Source organism: Cavia porcellus, unplaced genomic scaffold, assembly GCF_034190915.1.
Source record: "Cavia porcellus strain 051 isolate PalLab524CR breed Dunkin Hartley unplaced genomic scaffold, mCavPor4.1 scaffold_1, whole genome shotgun sequence".
Classification (NCBI taxonomy): Eukaryota; Metazoa; Chordata; class Mammalia; order Rodentia; family Caviidae; genus Cavia; species Cavia porcellus.
Window position 1 is genome coordinate 21,139,928 of NW_026947484.1, and position 13,138 is coordinate 21,153,065.

A 13,138-nucleotide genomic window follows, 5' to 3' on the forward strand; every position below is an offset into this window, starting at 1 on the left:
GAAGCATGGATAATATTAGATATCATGGATGTATCAGTAACCATGATGACTTAAATATTACAGATATCTCCTCATTTTCTTCTGTGGTGGCCTCCCAGACTCAAGTTTGATTCTTCAAAGGGGGGCACTGTAGTGCTGACAGGGATTATGGTTTCCAGCAGGTTGACTGGATATGTGCATTTCCTGTCATTGGATTCCGTATGATAACATTTATATCTGTTTCCTTTCAAACAAATGAAAATAAGCCTGCTTCATTATCTTATCACCTATGGGCCCTCTTTTGAATCATTTAGCAACTTCATATCTGAAAAGTGTGTGACTAAGGTCATTTTTAAATCTCATACAGTTTTGAAGTATCATGTGATAATGTTGATAGAAACTGTAAGCAGAAATATAAATAAGATGTTTTATTTCACAGGTTTTCCACACAGGCTTCATTGGGCAATCTGGAGGATGGAGAGGGAGTTAATTTGGAAAGTCTTTGACCATACCAGCTTCATTGGGATCTATGATTCTGTTCATCACAGAACCTAAGGCCTGGCACAATTTTTTTGTTTTTTAACTATGACTGAGCTCAATACCTTGTGATTGCCTGGCAGGTGCCTTGGCAGGTGAACTAATCCCCAGCCTCTGGCCTAGCACTTTGTATGCACTAATACAGAAACTGTTCCAGTATTGTCACAGTAAGGAGGAGATTATATTGGTAAATCCACGAAAAGTTATTGGAATTCTAATAAATAAATTTCAGTCTACCAATTCCAGTGAAATTCATGCCATGAATAAAAAGTTAAACCAATATCTGTAGTTGTGGGGAACCAAAGTGTTCCTGGGTCCAGTCAGAACAATAGTTAAGCCGAATAAATGCCACCACCCAGTTCTGAACCAAGGTTTCATTAACTTGTGAAGAGAGTCAGGTTTTGTACCTGGATTGGGAGATTGGAAGAGGTTACAATATCAAATCAGTGTGGCCTCATAAGGAGAGTAGTTGGTAGACAGTGACAACTCTCAGAGGGATAAAAATGGGCAGCCAGGTGGCTATAAGCCAAGGTTAGTCTTAGAGCAGAATGAAGAAGGAAACAAATTTCAGGTGAAGGTAAAGAGTCAGTCAGGTTAACCAGCACTCCATGTGTATCCCTAAAGCTGTGGGAGAGAAATGTCCTGCTCAGGAATACCCTTCCTCTACCGAGCCTGATGGGGTCTTGTCTTGACCTCAGTGGTGTCTGGATGAACTCCAGGACCCATGAAATCATCCCCTTCCCCTATACATGTGACACAAAGGAAGTCACATGTTCCACTGGAGCCCTAGAGAGAAAGATGTACACTTTTTCTTCAGTTGGTGCTTAACTGTAGCCCTTGCAAAAAGAGAGGCTGTGGAGAAGCTAAAGTGTATAAGGCGGAGCTTGCTAAAAGTTTTGAGAGGGGATTTGGAAAAGTATTGAGTGGAGAAGGAGTGGAGGAGGCAGAAATCATCAGAACTGTGTCATTGTCCTGCTTACCACAGAGTTGGTCCCCATGAACCAGAGTAAGAGAGCATACAAGAAACTAGCCTTCCACTGAGATGAAACATTTATTTAGTTGCTGGGATCTGCTCTAGAGTGATTCTGGACTCAACTCCAGGTAAGATGGTTGCTCATAGACGGGATTTACTTTACTGTGTGCAGTCAGCTCTGTTTCATGGTTTTTTTAATCCAGCTTAGAAACCATGAGACTTTGGTGAAGATAATTGGTGTTGTTCTATTCTTTCCTGCATAGGAGACAATGCCCTGTGCCATATTATTACACACCAGGGGGCCTCCGGAGTCACCCTGTCAATAGAGAGTGAATCTGTGAACCAGTGCACCACTTAACTTCTCATTTCCATTATTCCAAACCCCCTCATGCAGTAATGATTGTAAGGTCTGCTTGTGAGAGATTAGAGGGAACTACAGGCTGTTAGCTTCTGAGCTGTGACTATGGGCATTTTCACTCTTGGAGCCAGCCTTTGTCTTCATCCCCAGGTCTGGACCTCACCCCTGTAGAGTTGTGAGGACCACTCATTACAGGCCAGGGAGGCTGATGATCAGGTCTGACAATGAGCACAGATGATTAGCTCATTGACCAAGAGGGCTGCCGACTCAGAGGAGGTTATAATTCCTGCACACCAGGGAAACAGTTTTCTCATGCCTGTGCCACGAGCTCAGGCAATGTGTTACAAAGTGAAGCTTTCAGTGGTGTTTCCTTCTCCAGAGGTCCCTTAGTAAAGTGGCAGCTGCTTTAGACTTTAATACCTCCCAGCTCAGGCTTCTCCCTTCTTCTCTTTTCTGGGAGAAACATAACAAACAGACTATGGGGTGAAGGAATCCATGATGCTTGGGTTTCCTGGTACTAGATCTGTCCCAAACACTCTTTCCCACAAAGCCAATTGTGACAGATGCCTCCTCTTACCTTAAGGGAAGTATTTGTAATCTTTGGGTCTCCCACACAAATCTCAGTAGCAGGATCATACTTTTTAAAGCGTTTCTCACACTTCTTGTCATTTTGCACTACCATCTCCACTTCCTGCAGTGTTCTTGAATGCGTTCCCTCTCGGGACAATCCTCCCCATCCAGCCACCTGGCACTGGGTACCTCGCTTCACCTGGGTCATCCCCTTGGGCAGGTTGAGGAGCTGCACAGCATTAGTCAGCTTGGCCTTTTTCTTCAGCTGCTCAAAAATAAGTAAAGAAATCCAGTTCAGTGCATGGCTCCTGGGTACGCATAGTGTGGAGGACATGATGGCAAAGAGGGCAGGGGCAGGGTGCCAGTAGAAGTGGCAACCTTTTTGAGGAAAGCAAGAGCCAAAAGACATGTGCTTTACCTTCAGTAGCATGATGTCGTTGATGCGTTTTTCCCAATTAAAGTCTTGGTGGGGAAATGCCTTTTGTACACGGAAGACCTGCTGGGTGTCCTCTTGTTCCTTGATGTTGTGGGCCCCCAAGGTGACCTTTATTTGGCTGTACACAGAGGCAGGTGGATTGGTGGATGTAGGGCTACAAAAGACACAACCCAGAATCTGTAAAAGGAGGCCGTAATTGAAACAGGTATAGCTGTAGAGGACAGAGTGCTACCCGGCTGAATGACTGTCCCTCCTTCTTAGTACCTAGGGAGGGCACCTTAAGCACCAGAGGTTCTCAGTGGTCAGTGCCTCCAGGACAGGACATGAAACTGTTTTACTTTGCTTGATGATGCCAAAGTATGGTCCTGGGTCTACATGTAATCAGGTTTGATTGCCCTGGTTTTCCTTATATCAGGAATACATTGGTGCCAACTTGCTTCTCTGCCCTTGGGATATGATGACCCTTTCTCACTCTCCCCAGTCCTCCTCATGGTTATGTCCATGACCTCATCGAGCTCCCCAGAAAAAGGTACTGAGAAGGGTTTTCTATAGAATGTGAACCCTTTTTCCTTTCTCACCCCTTTAAACAGTGAGCAGCTGTCAGCACAAAGTCCTCTTGAATCAGGAAGCCACCACAAACTTTCCTAGATTTCTCACGCCTGATCCTAAGGTAAGCCATGTAGGGGTGGGAGTGGGGTTTGGCTTCATGTCCCCCGATGATCTCTCCTGAAAACAACAAGAAGACTTGGTGCAGCCACTGAGTCCTTGAACAAGTATCTTACAATCTCTGAACAGTTGGACATTTGGGAGGTTGCAGTTCCTTGAAGTGGACAGGAACCTAGAGGAAGATGTGTGAACTTGTTTTCCAATGTGCAGGAAATTGAGTCTTGTTCTACAAATACTTTCCTCTGTTTGATTGGAGATGACTATATGTATCGGGGGAAAATAAAACCTCTGAAGCTTTTATTCATTCCTCTGCTAACTTTTTACTTCCCTTGAGTAAATAAAATCCTTCTGAGTCCTGTGATGTCTAGGATGATGATGCTTCATCCTGGCAGGCTCTAGGTGTACTGTAGGTGAGGTCTTAACCTCTTTTTAAGGCCCGACATGTAGAGGGTGTCTCAGATCTGTTCCCTGGCAGCATGAAGGAACAGCTACAGTTAGTTTATGGTTAGTAGAGCAGTGCAGATGGAATTCAGGAAAGCAGAGAAGTGTGAGTCTGCCTCTGTGGCTCCTACTGAAATACAGAGAAGCCCCTGAAATCCGGAGGAGGAAAGCAGAGCTGGACAAAGTTAGTAGCAGTGAGGAGAGGCATAAACTGTGATCCGAGGACAGAGATTCCATCCATTGTGGGGAGCTCTGGGCATCTCTGCTAGGCAGTTATGAATGCAAAGCCTTTCCCCTCCCCTGACCGGGATGACGGGCCTATTCTGCCCTGTTTAGGAGTACTTGATATTTCCTTCTTTTTACTTCTCACCTGCATGAACTTTGAAGAAAGACTCTCTAGATGTGCAAGCTGACTCTTACTGAGGGTACATTACCCACTGTCTCTTCTTGAAAACAAACTCTGGTAGCTTATACAGTGTAATACCTGATTCCCTCTGGTGGGATTGGAGTTCAGGTTCAGAGCAATGCTGGCAGACAGAAGGCTCTTGGGGTTTTGCATAGGGACAGGAGATTCATATGCTCTGTGCAATAAGATTGGGCCTCCGGAGGGTGGAGATGGTCACTCACCTGCCTCTGCTCTGGGGAGCAGAAAGAAGGCCAACAGGAGCAGGAGCAGCTTCATCTTCCCAAGAAACAAGAAGAGTCTCCAAGTCAGAGCTGCTGAAGATTTGTCCATGTTGTCTTTTAGCCCCCAGCAGAGGAAAGGGGAGGAGTTGGCTCAGTGACCTCATGTTTGTCACTGGTTTTGTGGTGTTTTACCCTGAGAGGTTTTCTAAAACAACAACTACGGCCATTGCCTCCTCTCATCATGACACATTTAAGTGATTGAAACCAGTATAATGATGACAGCTGATGAGTCAGATCAAATCATGTGTTCCTGTGCTCACCAAAAACCCAGGTCTGCAACGTGGGTCTGCAGGGTGTGGTATTGGCCAGGACATTCTCATAAACATGGGTTCCCAGTGACAGAATTATCAATGCCAGGTTTCATCAGGGTAGTTTTAGAAGCATTTGAGTATTAGGACCATCTCTTGTGCTAGGAGCAAGCATGCTGGAGAGTGAGCTGACCATCTGATGAAAGAGACAGAAACCCACGAACAAAATTTCAGGAAGGCCACAGTGGAGCAGTGTACTTAGGAATAACAAAGCTTGGCCAGCATCTGATCGATCTATCTGATGACTCTGACATCATCATAGCCTCCTTCCAAGGGAATCCTAAACATCACTTATTTAATTATAAACATTCAGTGTGATGGAGTAGGACTCTCTTCTCAATATTTTTTTAAAATGTCTGCACTTGGCATTTTTGCTCTAAATTAGCAAATTGCTTGGGTCCTTGCAATTCAATCTATGTTTTGACATAGGTTACTCCCATTGCTTTGCTTGTGCTGTTGTGGATCCCAGCAGAATCTCCTAAACTAAATATGGTGGTGTTTTGGTGTATATATCAGGATGGTGATCCCTTGTTTTTAGGGCTCTTTTTCTTTTCTCTTCTTCCCATCCTATAAGAATTGAGAGTTGCCTTGCTCCATGAAATCCTTCTGCCATAGTGTTCCTGTTTTGAAGACTGCCTGCTTGAATCCACTGCAACCCTGTTGCTCAAGGGCCAGCTGTAGGTCTGAACAATTTGATTTGGTGATTTAAGCTTCCTGTTCATGTTTTACATGTTTTTCTATGAGGAGTATTACACTTGAGAAGAAAACATTCCGGTGTATCTTCCTTTTCAATAGAGGACCATCAACATTTATCAAAGCTGAGCTTGTTTTTAAATGAATTTTCCCAGTAGTATATAATTAAAAGGCAAAATTTTCTTTCTGACTGTAATTATAATGCATATTCATTAATAGCATTCAGAGAGCTGGAAGAAAAAATGGCATGCATTTGTTTATCTCCCCCAGACAATTGAAAATTTTATTATACATATTTGTGTTACATAATGATTATACTTGTGGGAATTTTGTATGTAATGCATCTTATTTCTTCTTGTCCTCTTCTTGTCTGCTCTCTTTCCCCTCCTTACAACTCTTAGTCCTCTTCTTCTCTGAAAAAAATCTATGACTGTTTCTTGTTATGTATCTTTTATTTGGCTCTTTAATTTATTTATACTTTAGGTTTCTTATAAAAGAGAAACCGTGTGATATTTAATATTGTGTTGATTGTTTATTTTACTTAACATCCTGGTCCTAAGTACAACCATTTTCTACAGTGACTCATGTTTATCCTGCTTTTAGAAGAGTAGTACTCCATTGTTTAAATGCCACATTTTGAAAATGCATCTATTGCTGGACAGACAAACAGTGTGCTTCTAAGTTATAGCTGCTATGAGTTGTGCTTCTATGAACATGGATATGAGTATATTACTGTAATAAAGTTTCTCACACTTTCAGGAAGATAGGGAAACTGCTATCTTTAGAAGGGAGATAAGTGGGCTGAGTAGAAGTTTACTTTTAGTTTTCTGAGGAATCACTGTACTAATTTCCATAGTCTTATATACAGCCCATTAAACTTATGTGCTTAGCATATTAACTCAGTGTAATGCTGTAGACACAATGTAATTTACTTCCTATTGTACTCAATCTTAATTAATCTTACAATTTAAACATTTTATACATATCTAAAATATCCAATTACTCAGTATTACCTTAATAATTGTTTCATAGTCTTATTAAAATTTAATATGCAGTAAATTTCTAAAGTTGTAAACTAAAAAAGCAACATACAGTGTAAATAATTAAACTCTTCCCTATCTTTGCTCAGTGGCATAAACAATTAAAATTACCTGATTTTCTTCACTCATTAATACATAGCTTTAATGTTTTGAAGTATGATCTAATACATTTTTGTGTAATATTTGCATTGAAAAACTTAACAAGGGATGATGCTAAACACATTTATGACTCATTTTTAAAACTGAGGGGAAGATAACATGTTACATGTGTAACTGCTCTCAAGCATACAATTCAGTAGAATTTATGGCATTCAAAATGTGCATTTGGATTTTCAAAATATTGCTAGCACCTCAAAACGTTGTATAAATATTAAATGATTACTCCCCATTAACCTTTTTCTCATCATCCTGCTCACTGCACTGCTAATCTTTTTTCTCTATGCACTTCTCTATTTTGAATATTGTATGGCTGGATCATGTTTCTAAAATCATTCTTTAAATCTTTGGAAAGTTTCAAATATTTACATTTAAAAGAATTACTTATAATGAAGGTTTTTTTTTTTTTTATGACATTGTGTTACTTGTTTTTTATGTCATGGGTTTTTCACTCACCAGTTCTCTCCAAACTGCAGTGGCATTTCTTATAGGCTGGCACATTTAAAAATTCAGGATATATTCTGTTTTTGGTTTGATTGTTACTGGTGGTACTTGAGGTTGAACTCAGGATCTTTAGAGTCAGCTACATCCTACCTTTCTCTTTAGTTTTTACTTTGAGACAAGATTTATTAAATTCCTTTGGTTAGATTTTAGGTTCCTGCAGCAGCCTTCCAGAGTCTTGGGACTGCAGGCATCTACCACCACCCCTCACTTAATGCCCAGTGATGAAGGATAGATTCTCTAGAAGTACAATCCTTGGTTGAAGTTTTTCTTTTTCTTTTTTCTTGGTACTGAGGATTGAATTTATACACTGCACTTGCCAGGCAGGCTCTGTGCCACTAAGCTATATATCCTGCGCAACAGGACTTTCTTTCTGCACTGTAAGGAGATGGTCCCAGTGCCTTTGGCCCTTAAGGTTTCTGATGTGATATCAACTGTTAGTCTCATTGAGAACCATTTTCTGGGATGAGTCACTTCTGTTTTGCTTTTGGAACATTTTCTCTTTGTATTGTAACAGTTTCCTTGTAGTAAGTGCCCTTTTGAGTTTAACCTGCTTAGAAATTTTGAGCTCATTGGGTTTGTGTATTCTTATACTTCATCATATTTGGGAAGTTAGGGGTCATTGTTTATTGGAAATGTTTTTGATTTTGAAATTATCTTTCTTTCTTAAGTATCTTGAACTTCCATTGTCTCTCTCTTTATATATACCTGATATATATATATATATATATATATATATATATATATATATACATATATATATATATATTAAGATAAAAATATATATGCTACATATGATATTGAATATGTCCTATATGACCCCTAGGGTTTGTTCATATTTCTTTATTTCTTTCGTTTCTCACACTGAGTTATTTCATTTTATGAAAAATTTACCAGTTCTTTTCTTCTCTTTGTTCAGATAGTTGGAATTTGTTAGTGAACTTTTCATTTCAACTATCATGCTTTTAAGCTCCAGAAATAAATATTTTTGTTTTTAGGAGTATTCTTTACTTTTTTATACATCTTGTCTGGTTTCATTGAGTTATTTGTGAGTTCTCTTCTGTGTTTTGAGCATTTTAAAGAGGGCGGATTTAAAACGTTTGGTTAGTCTGTCCAAAGCCTAAGATGTTCAAAACTGTTTTACATAAAATTCATTTCTTTGGGAGTGCATGATATGTTATTGTTCCTATTTTTTCTTTGTAATTCTTTGCTCAAAACTAGTCATTGGGTGTATTGTAAATGTGAAAGTTTCCTTACATTGTAAAGTTTATTTTCCATTCCATAGCATTTTGCTTACACAGGGCCTAAAGTTTATACTTTGTCTTTCTAGAGTGATGGGTCCTTTCTCTTCTCATTTTTCTCAGGGTCTCATGCTTGAACATTCTTACCACATCTATGGAGGATGGGACAGATGTATATTTTGTGGTAGGTAAGAGATGTGCTGAATCATTTACTGAAACGTCGAGTGTATGATTGTAAAATTGATGTTAAAGAAACCTTTGAATCTCTAACTTGTGCTTGCTAATTATTGTGGTGTATCTTCTATTATCTTGCATTGGTTTGACACACCAGGAATAGAAAACCCTCTTCCATTGGGTTTCTGTTCCCAACTAAAAAATTAAGAACAACATAATGCATATATGTAAAAAGAGCAGGCAGCCTAGAGAATTCCAGGCTGGGCTTCAAAGTGTGCTCAGTTTGAAATTAGGTATTGCACAAAACTGAGAATATTGTTGTCATTATATGTGTCTAAATGTTCTTCCAAAGCCTCATGCAGTCTTAAACGTGGCTTTTTCAGAGGAGCCTGGATTTAGAATGTGTGACACTGAGATTGATTCATGGTGCAATTCTAAGATGATAGGCTTTCAGATTAAGGGTGTGAGTGATTCCTGTTCTGTGTAACCTGGATAAAATAAAGGGATAGAAAGTGCCATGGTTTACCCTTGTCCAGTTTTGTTGTTTTCTCCCTGACATGAACCGTTTGCCCTCTGCAATGTCTCTCTACCAGGCCACCCTGCCTGGAAATCGGTCAGTTATGGACTGAAATCTGTGCAAATTTTGAGTTAAATAAACCTGTTTCCCTTGCAGATTTGTGTTGGGCATTTTGTCTTATTCATGAAAGAAAAGTCGTCCTGAAAGTTGTATTGGTGGCACAGTGCTAGGGTGACTTACTGAGCAACCCATTACTACCTTATTGTCATTAATTCTGCATGCGGAATCATTTGCCAAAACTTCAAAGATGAGACTTTATAGTGTAGCATGGCACACTCAGATGTCTTCCTGGACTACACTAAATTCTCCATAGCATTGGCTCTCTCCTTGAGGCTCCAAGGTGTCTGTTCTCCAGGTCCCTTTGGCATTACAACATTAAGATTCTGAATTTGCAATTAGCAGTTCTTAAATACTTATGCACAGATCGTAAATGGTACTTAAGAACTCCTGAGGTCATAATGGGAACTGGAAATAGTGAGACTGGTATGAATTCACATTGTTGCTTTAGGTTCTTTCTCTCCAGAAATGTCACTATTGCTCTAGTCATCACAGAATCAGTAAGACCAGTGCTTTATTTTTTCCAATATTTTATAATGGGTTAAATGCAGAGGAATTAGTTAGTTGTCAGAGGTTTCCCACAACTGGGAGCTGTGGAATGTTTCTGAAGGAAGGATCTTTATGGTGCAGTGAACTGCTTAGATCAGCCATAAAAATCTGAAGAAGTAAGGTAAAGGCACATCATAGCTATCCTGAAATAATTTGTGACTATTTCTTATTAGCAGAATGTATGAAACAAACACAATAAAAGGGAAGATAAAGGGAATCAGTACTAATCCATACCTTACCATGTTTTAAAGGGATTTATTTAGCTTACCAAACTGCACTTTCTGTATTCCGCACTGGACTTACATTTACACATTCTAAGATGAAACAGTCAGAGATATTAAGTGATGTACCAATAGTCAAATGGTTTCTGAGAGTTTGGTGCACACACAAGCACACACACACCCAAAAAGAAACTGACACACACAGAGAGCACACACAGATGATGCATGCTTACTATGCTGAAAACTGTGTATCACTCTTAGAAGTCGTCAAAACAAACCTGTACAGATTTCAGGTCAGCATAAGGAATTGATTTCATAATTAGAGATGTGTTTTGAATGGTCACTCTAGTAAGTCTAGATATTTTCTTTGCAGGCAGTTCTTGCAATAGAGGGTTAGTCTACAGTGGGTTTGGGGGGAAAGATCACTAGAAAGATTTCAATGTGGCTCTGAGTTTATCTCTCAGTTGGAAGAGTCTGAGATTTAGAATTCTGTACTTTGTTTCAGTTACATGGCTCAGTTGCCTATTTCTGGATTTCATGATCTCATTTGACAGAAACACTATAGGCTACTTTAAATGTTTTTTAACTATAATGTCAGAATCGGAAATGTGATTGTCAGCACGGCTTTGTGAATCTCTATCTATCTCTAACTTTCTATATGCAATACTTCTCTCTGAGTTTCTGTACATTTTCATATACATTGCCACACCTGTATGCATATGAAATATGTGGTTTTCTGTGTGACTACATATGCAGAACATACATCTAGATTTTTATTTGTGTGTGTTCATGTACATCACTCTATATGATTTTGTTTCTTGTTTGTCCTCATTTTTACCTTTTCAAGCATAGCCTGGAACACCTGTGTTGCAGGAGACATTTTTTCACTCAGTTAGAATTTTTGAAGTCAGCTGCTTCACCCTTATTATTAAGATTACCTGGATCATGAAGATATTCTGGTACCATATTCTCCATGAACAAAAAGAAGGCAGGTGTCAGGTACCTAGAAGAGGATACTATGGCAATGTGAAAATGAACTTTATACTGGTTGTTTGTGAATATATTGGACGAGGGGTCTTTATGCATAATGGTAACTAGACAACCCTCCAGTTGGCAATAGGATAACAGGGAATGATTGCTCACCATATTTGATCCAAGAACAGCCTAAAAACATGGATACAGTGTCAACAGTTGGTCTCATAGCACAAGTGCGGTCTGTACATTAAACGCTGTCTGACTTTGAGGGATCACTGTGGGCTTGGAAAGGAAACATGTAGCATTAACCCTTATGGTTTGTGGGTTAGGGCTGCTGTTCAACTTTCTGGTGCTACGTGAGCTTCTTTGAATCTAATGTTCTTTTAAAAGTGTAATGGTACGTGGAATGACTTCCGTGTTTGAGTTTACACTACACTTTGAGATAAACCATAAAATGCGACTGCTCTTTTTTAGTTTTTCCTCCTGTACGCCTGCACCTCACAGTGCGTACACATTTGGAAACCTTCAGACCAGAAGATCTACCCCGTCTTTCTAATTCCCTATTTGCTGTACTAACTTAAAATGTGACAATGCTCATGAACATTTTTAGTGTAAGAAACATAAATGCTGTTATCCTAAAAATTTTTCATTTATGTGGATTTCGCAGACGGATTCAGGCTAAGCTAATTACCCTGGGTGAAGAAACAAGGCATTGGTACAATGACAGATGGCTGAAGTTTGTGAAGGTTTGGAGGTCTCTCTCCAAGCTTGCTTTTGAACCTCCAGCACCTGGCACCTGATTTACATCTGTTTGCTGATGAATAACAAATGGGTGCTATCGTCCTTCTGAAGAAAAATCTTGTAGTTATTCTAAAGGTAGCTACAACCTGGGGAGGCACCTATGGTCTCGGAGCAAAGGCTATGTTGGCATTGGTGAAGCAGGGCTGAAGCTATTGAATTAGTTCCTTTCTCAGTGCATCCTGAGCTCATGAGGGTTGTTGGAACGGGTATGAGAGTGTTGTTTGCATAGCCATGAAATGGAACTGAGAGCTCTGGGGAGAGATCTTGCCTGATTTTCCTCTACGACTATCCTGGGACCAGCAAATACTGACTTCTTAGAACCACTCTCAGACAAGTTGAGACAGGAAGAAGACCTACCTGAATAAAAGTCCCTGTTAGTCCATTGGAAAATCCCATTAGACAAAGACATGCTAATAAATAGAGACACTGAGTCTCATCAAGGTCAATTGAAAGTGAAGTACTAGGCCAAGAGATCTTGTAAAGCAGGTGTGTTCCACACATTGCCTGAAGGCTCCCAAAAGCAGCCCCACAAGATCACACACTTTTAGCAATTTCCTATGATTTTCAGCACTATTTTTTACGATTTGACTGTACAGTGCCCTTGCACAGACTGGGTGACAGTGGAACTCTCTTGGCCTGGGCACAGAGATGTGTGAACTCTACCCTCCGTGCTCACCACACACAGTGCATTCATCAACTGCTATTTACAAGGATGAAGAACAGATAGCACATAAAAATATGTCAAAATTTTCTGAGAAGCACCTTGAAAACTCACTAAAAATTGTAACCTCTTTCAGTGAACCATTTATGGATGTATTAGTTTCACGAATCAGGCCAAAGATGCCATTAGATTTATGTTTGCATTTTCCCCCTTGAAACAGTGAAAAGAAAAATATAAATGTTTTGATATTCATATACATTAGCTATATTGTAGAGTTAAAGTGTAACACACGGCCATTTCTCTTTACATACTGTAGACCAAAAAGTGAGAAAATGTTTGGTGTAAATGGTCCAAATTTTCATACTTGTTTAGGAAAGACCACGGACGTAACAGACAGTTGGGCATGGGGGAAATAAGCAATGTGTCAGCTTCCTAGCTCTCCAGCATTCCTGGCTGTCCCGATCAGGTGAAATCATGTGTACCCGGCCTGGGTTTTTACTTCTCCTCATTACAGAGCAGAAAGAAAAAAATAAAGAA

The 13,138-nt window shown here is 39.8% G+C and overlaps 1 protein-coding gene across 1 annotated transcript; it reads right to left on the reverse strand.

Moving 5' to 3' along the window:
* Positions 1 to 1,661: 1,661 nt before the first annotated feature.
* LOC100735344 (mast cell protease 3-like) lies at positions 1,662 to 4,705 on the reverse strand. Its single transcript, XM_063246262.1, has 5 exons — positions 4,588 to 4,705; positions 3,432 to 3,579; positions 2,836 to 2,971; positions 2,617 to 2,682; positions 1,662 to 1,805 (listed from the first exon to the last, which is right to left on the reverse strand). The coding sequence occupies exons 1-5, from the start codon at positions 4,694 to 4,696 to the stop codon at positions 1,662 to 1,664; spliced, it is 603 nt and encodes a 200-aa protein (XP_063102332.1). The 5' UTR covers positions 4,697 to 4,705.
* Positions 4,706 to 13,138: the final 8,433 nt, after the last annotated feature.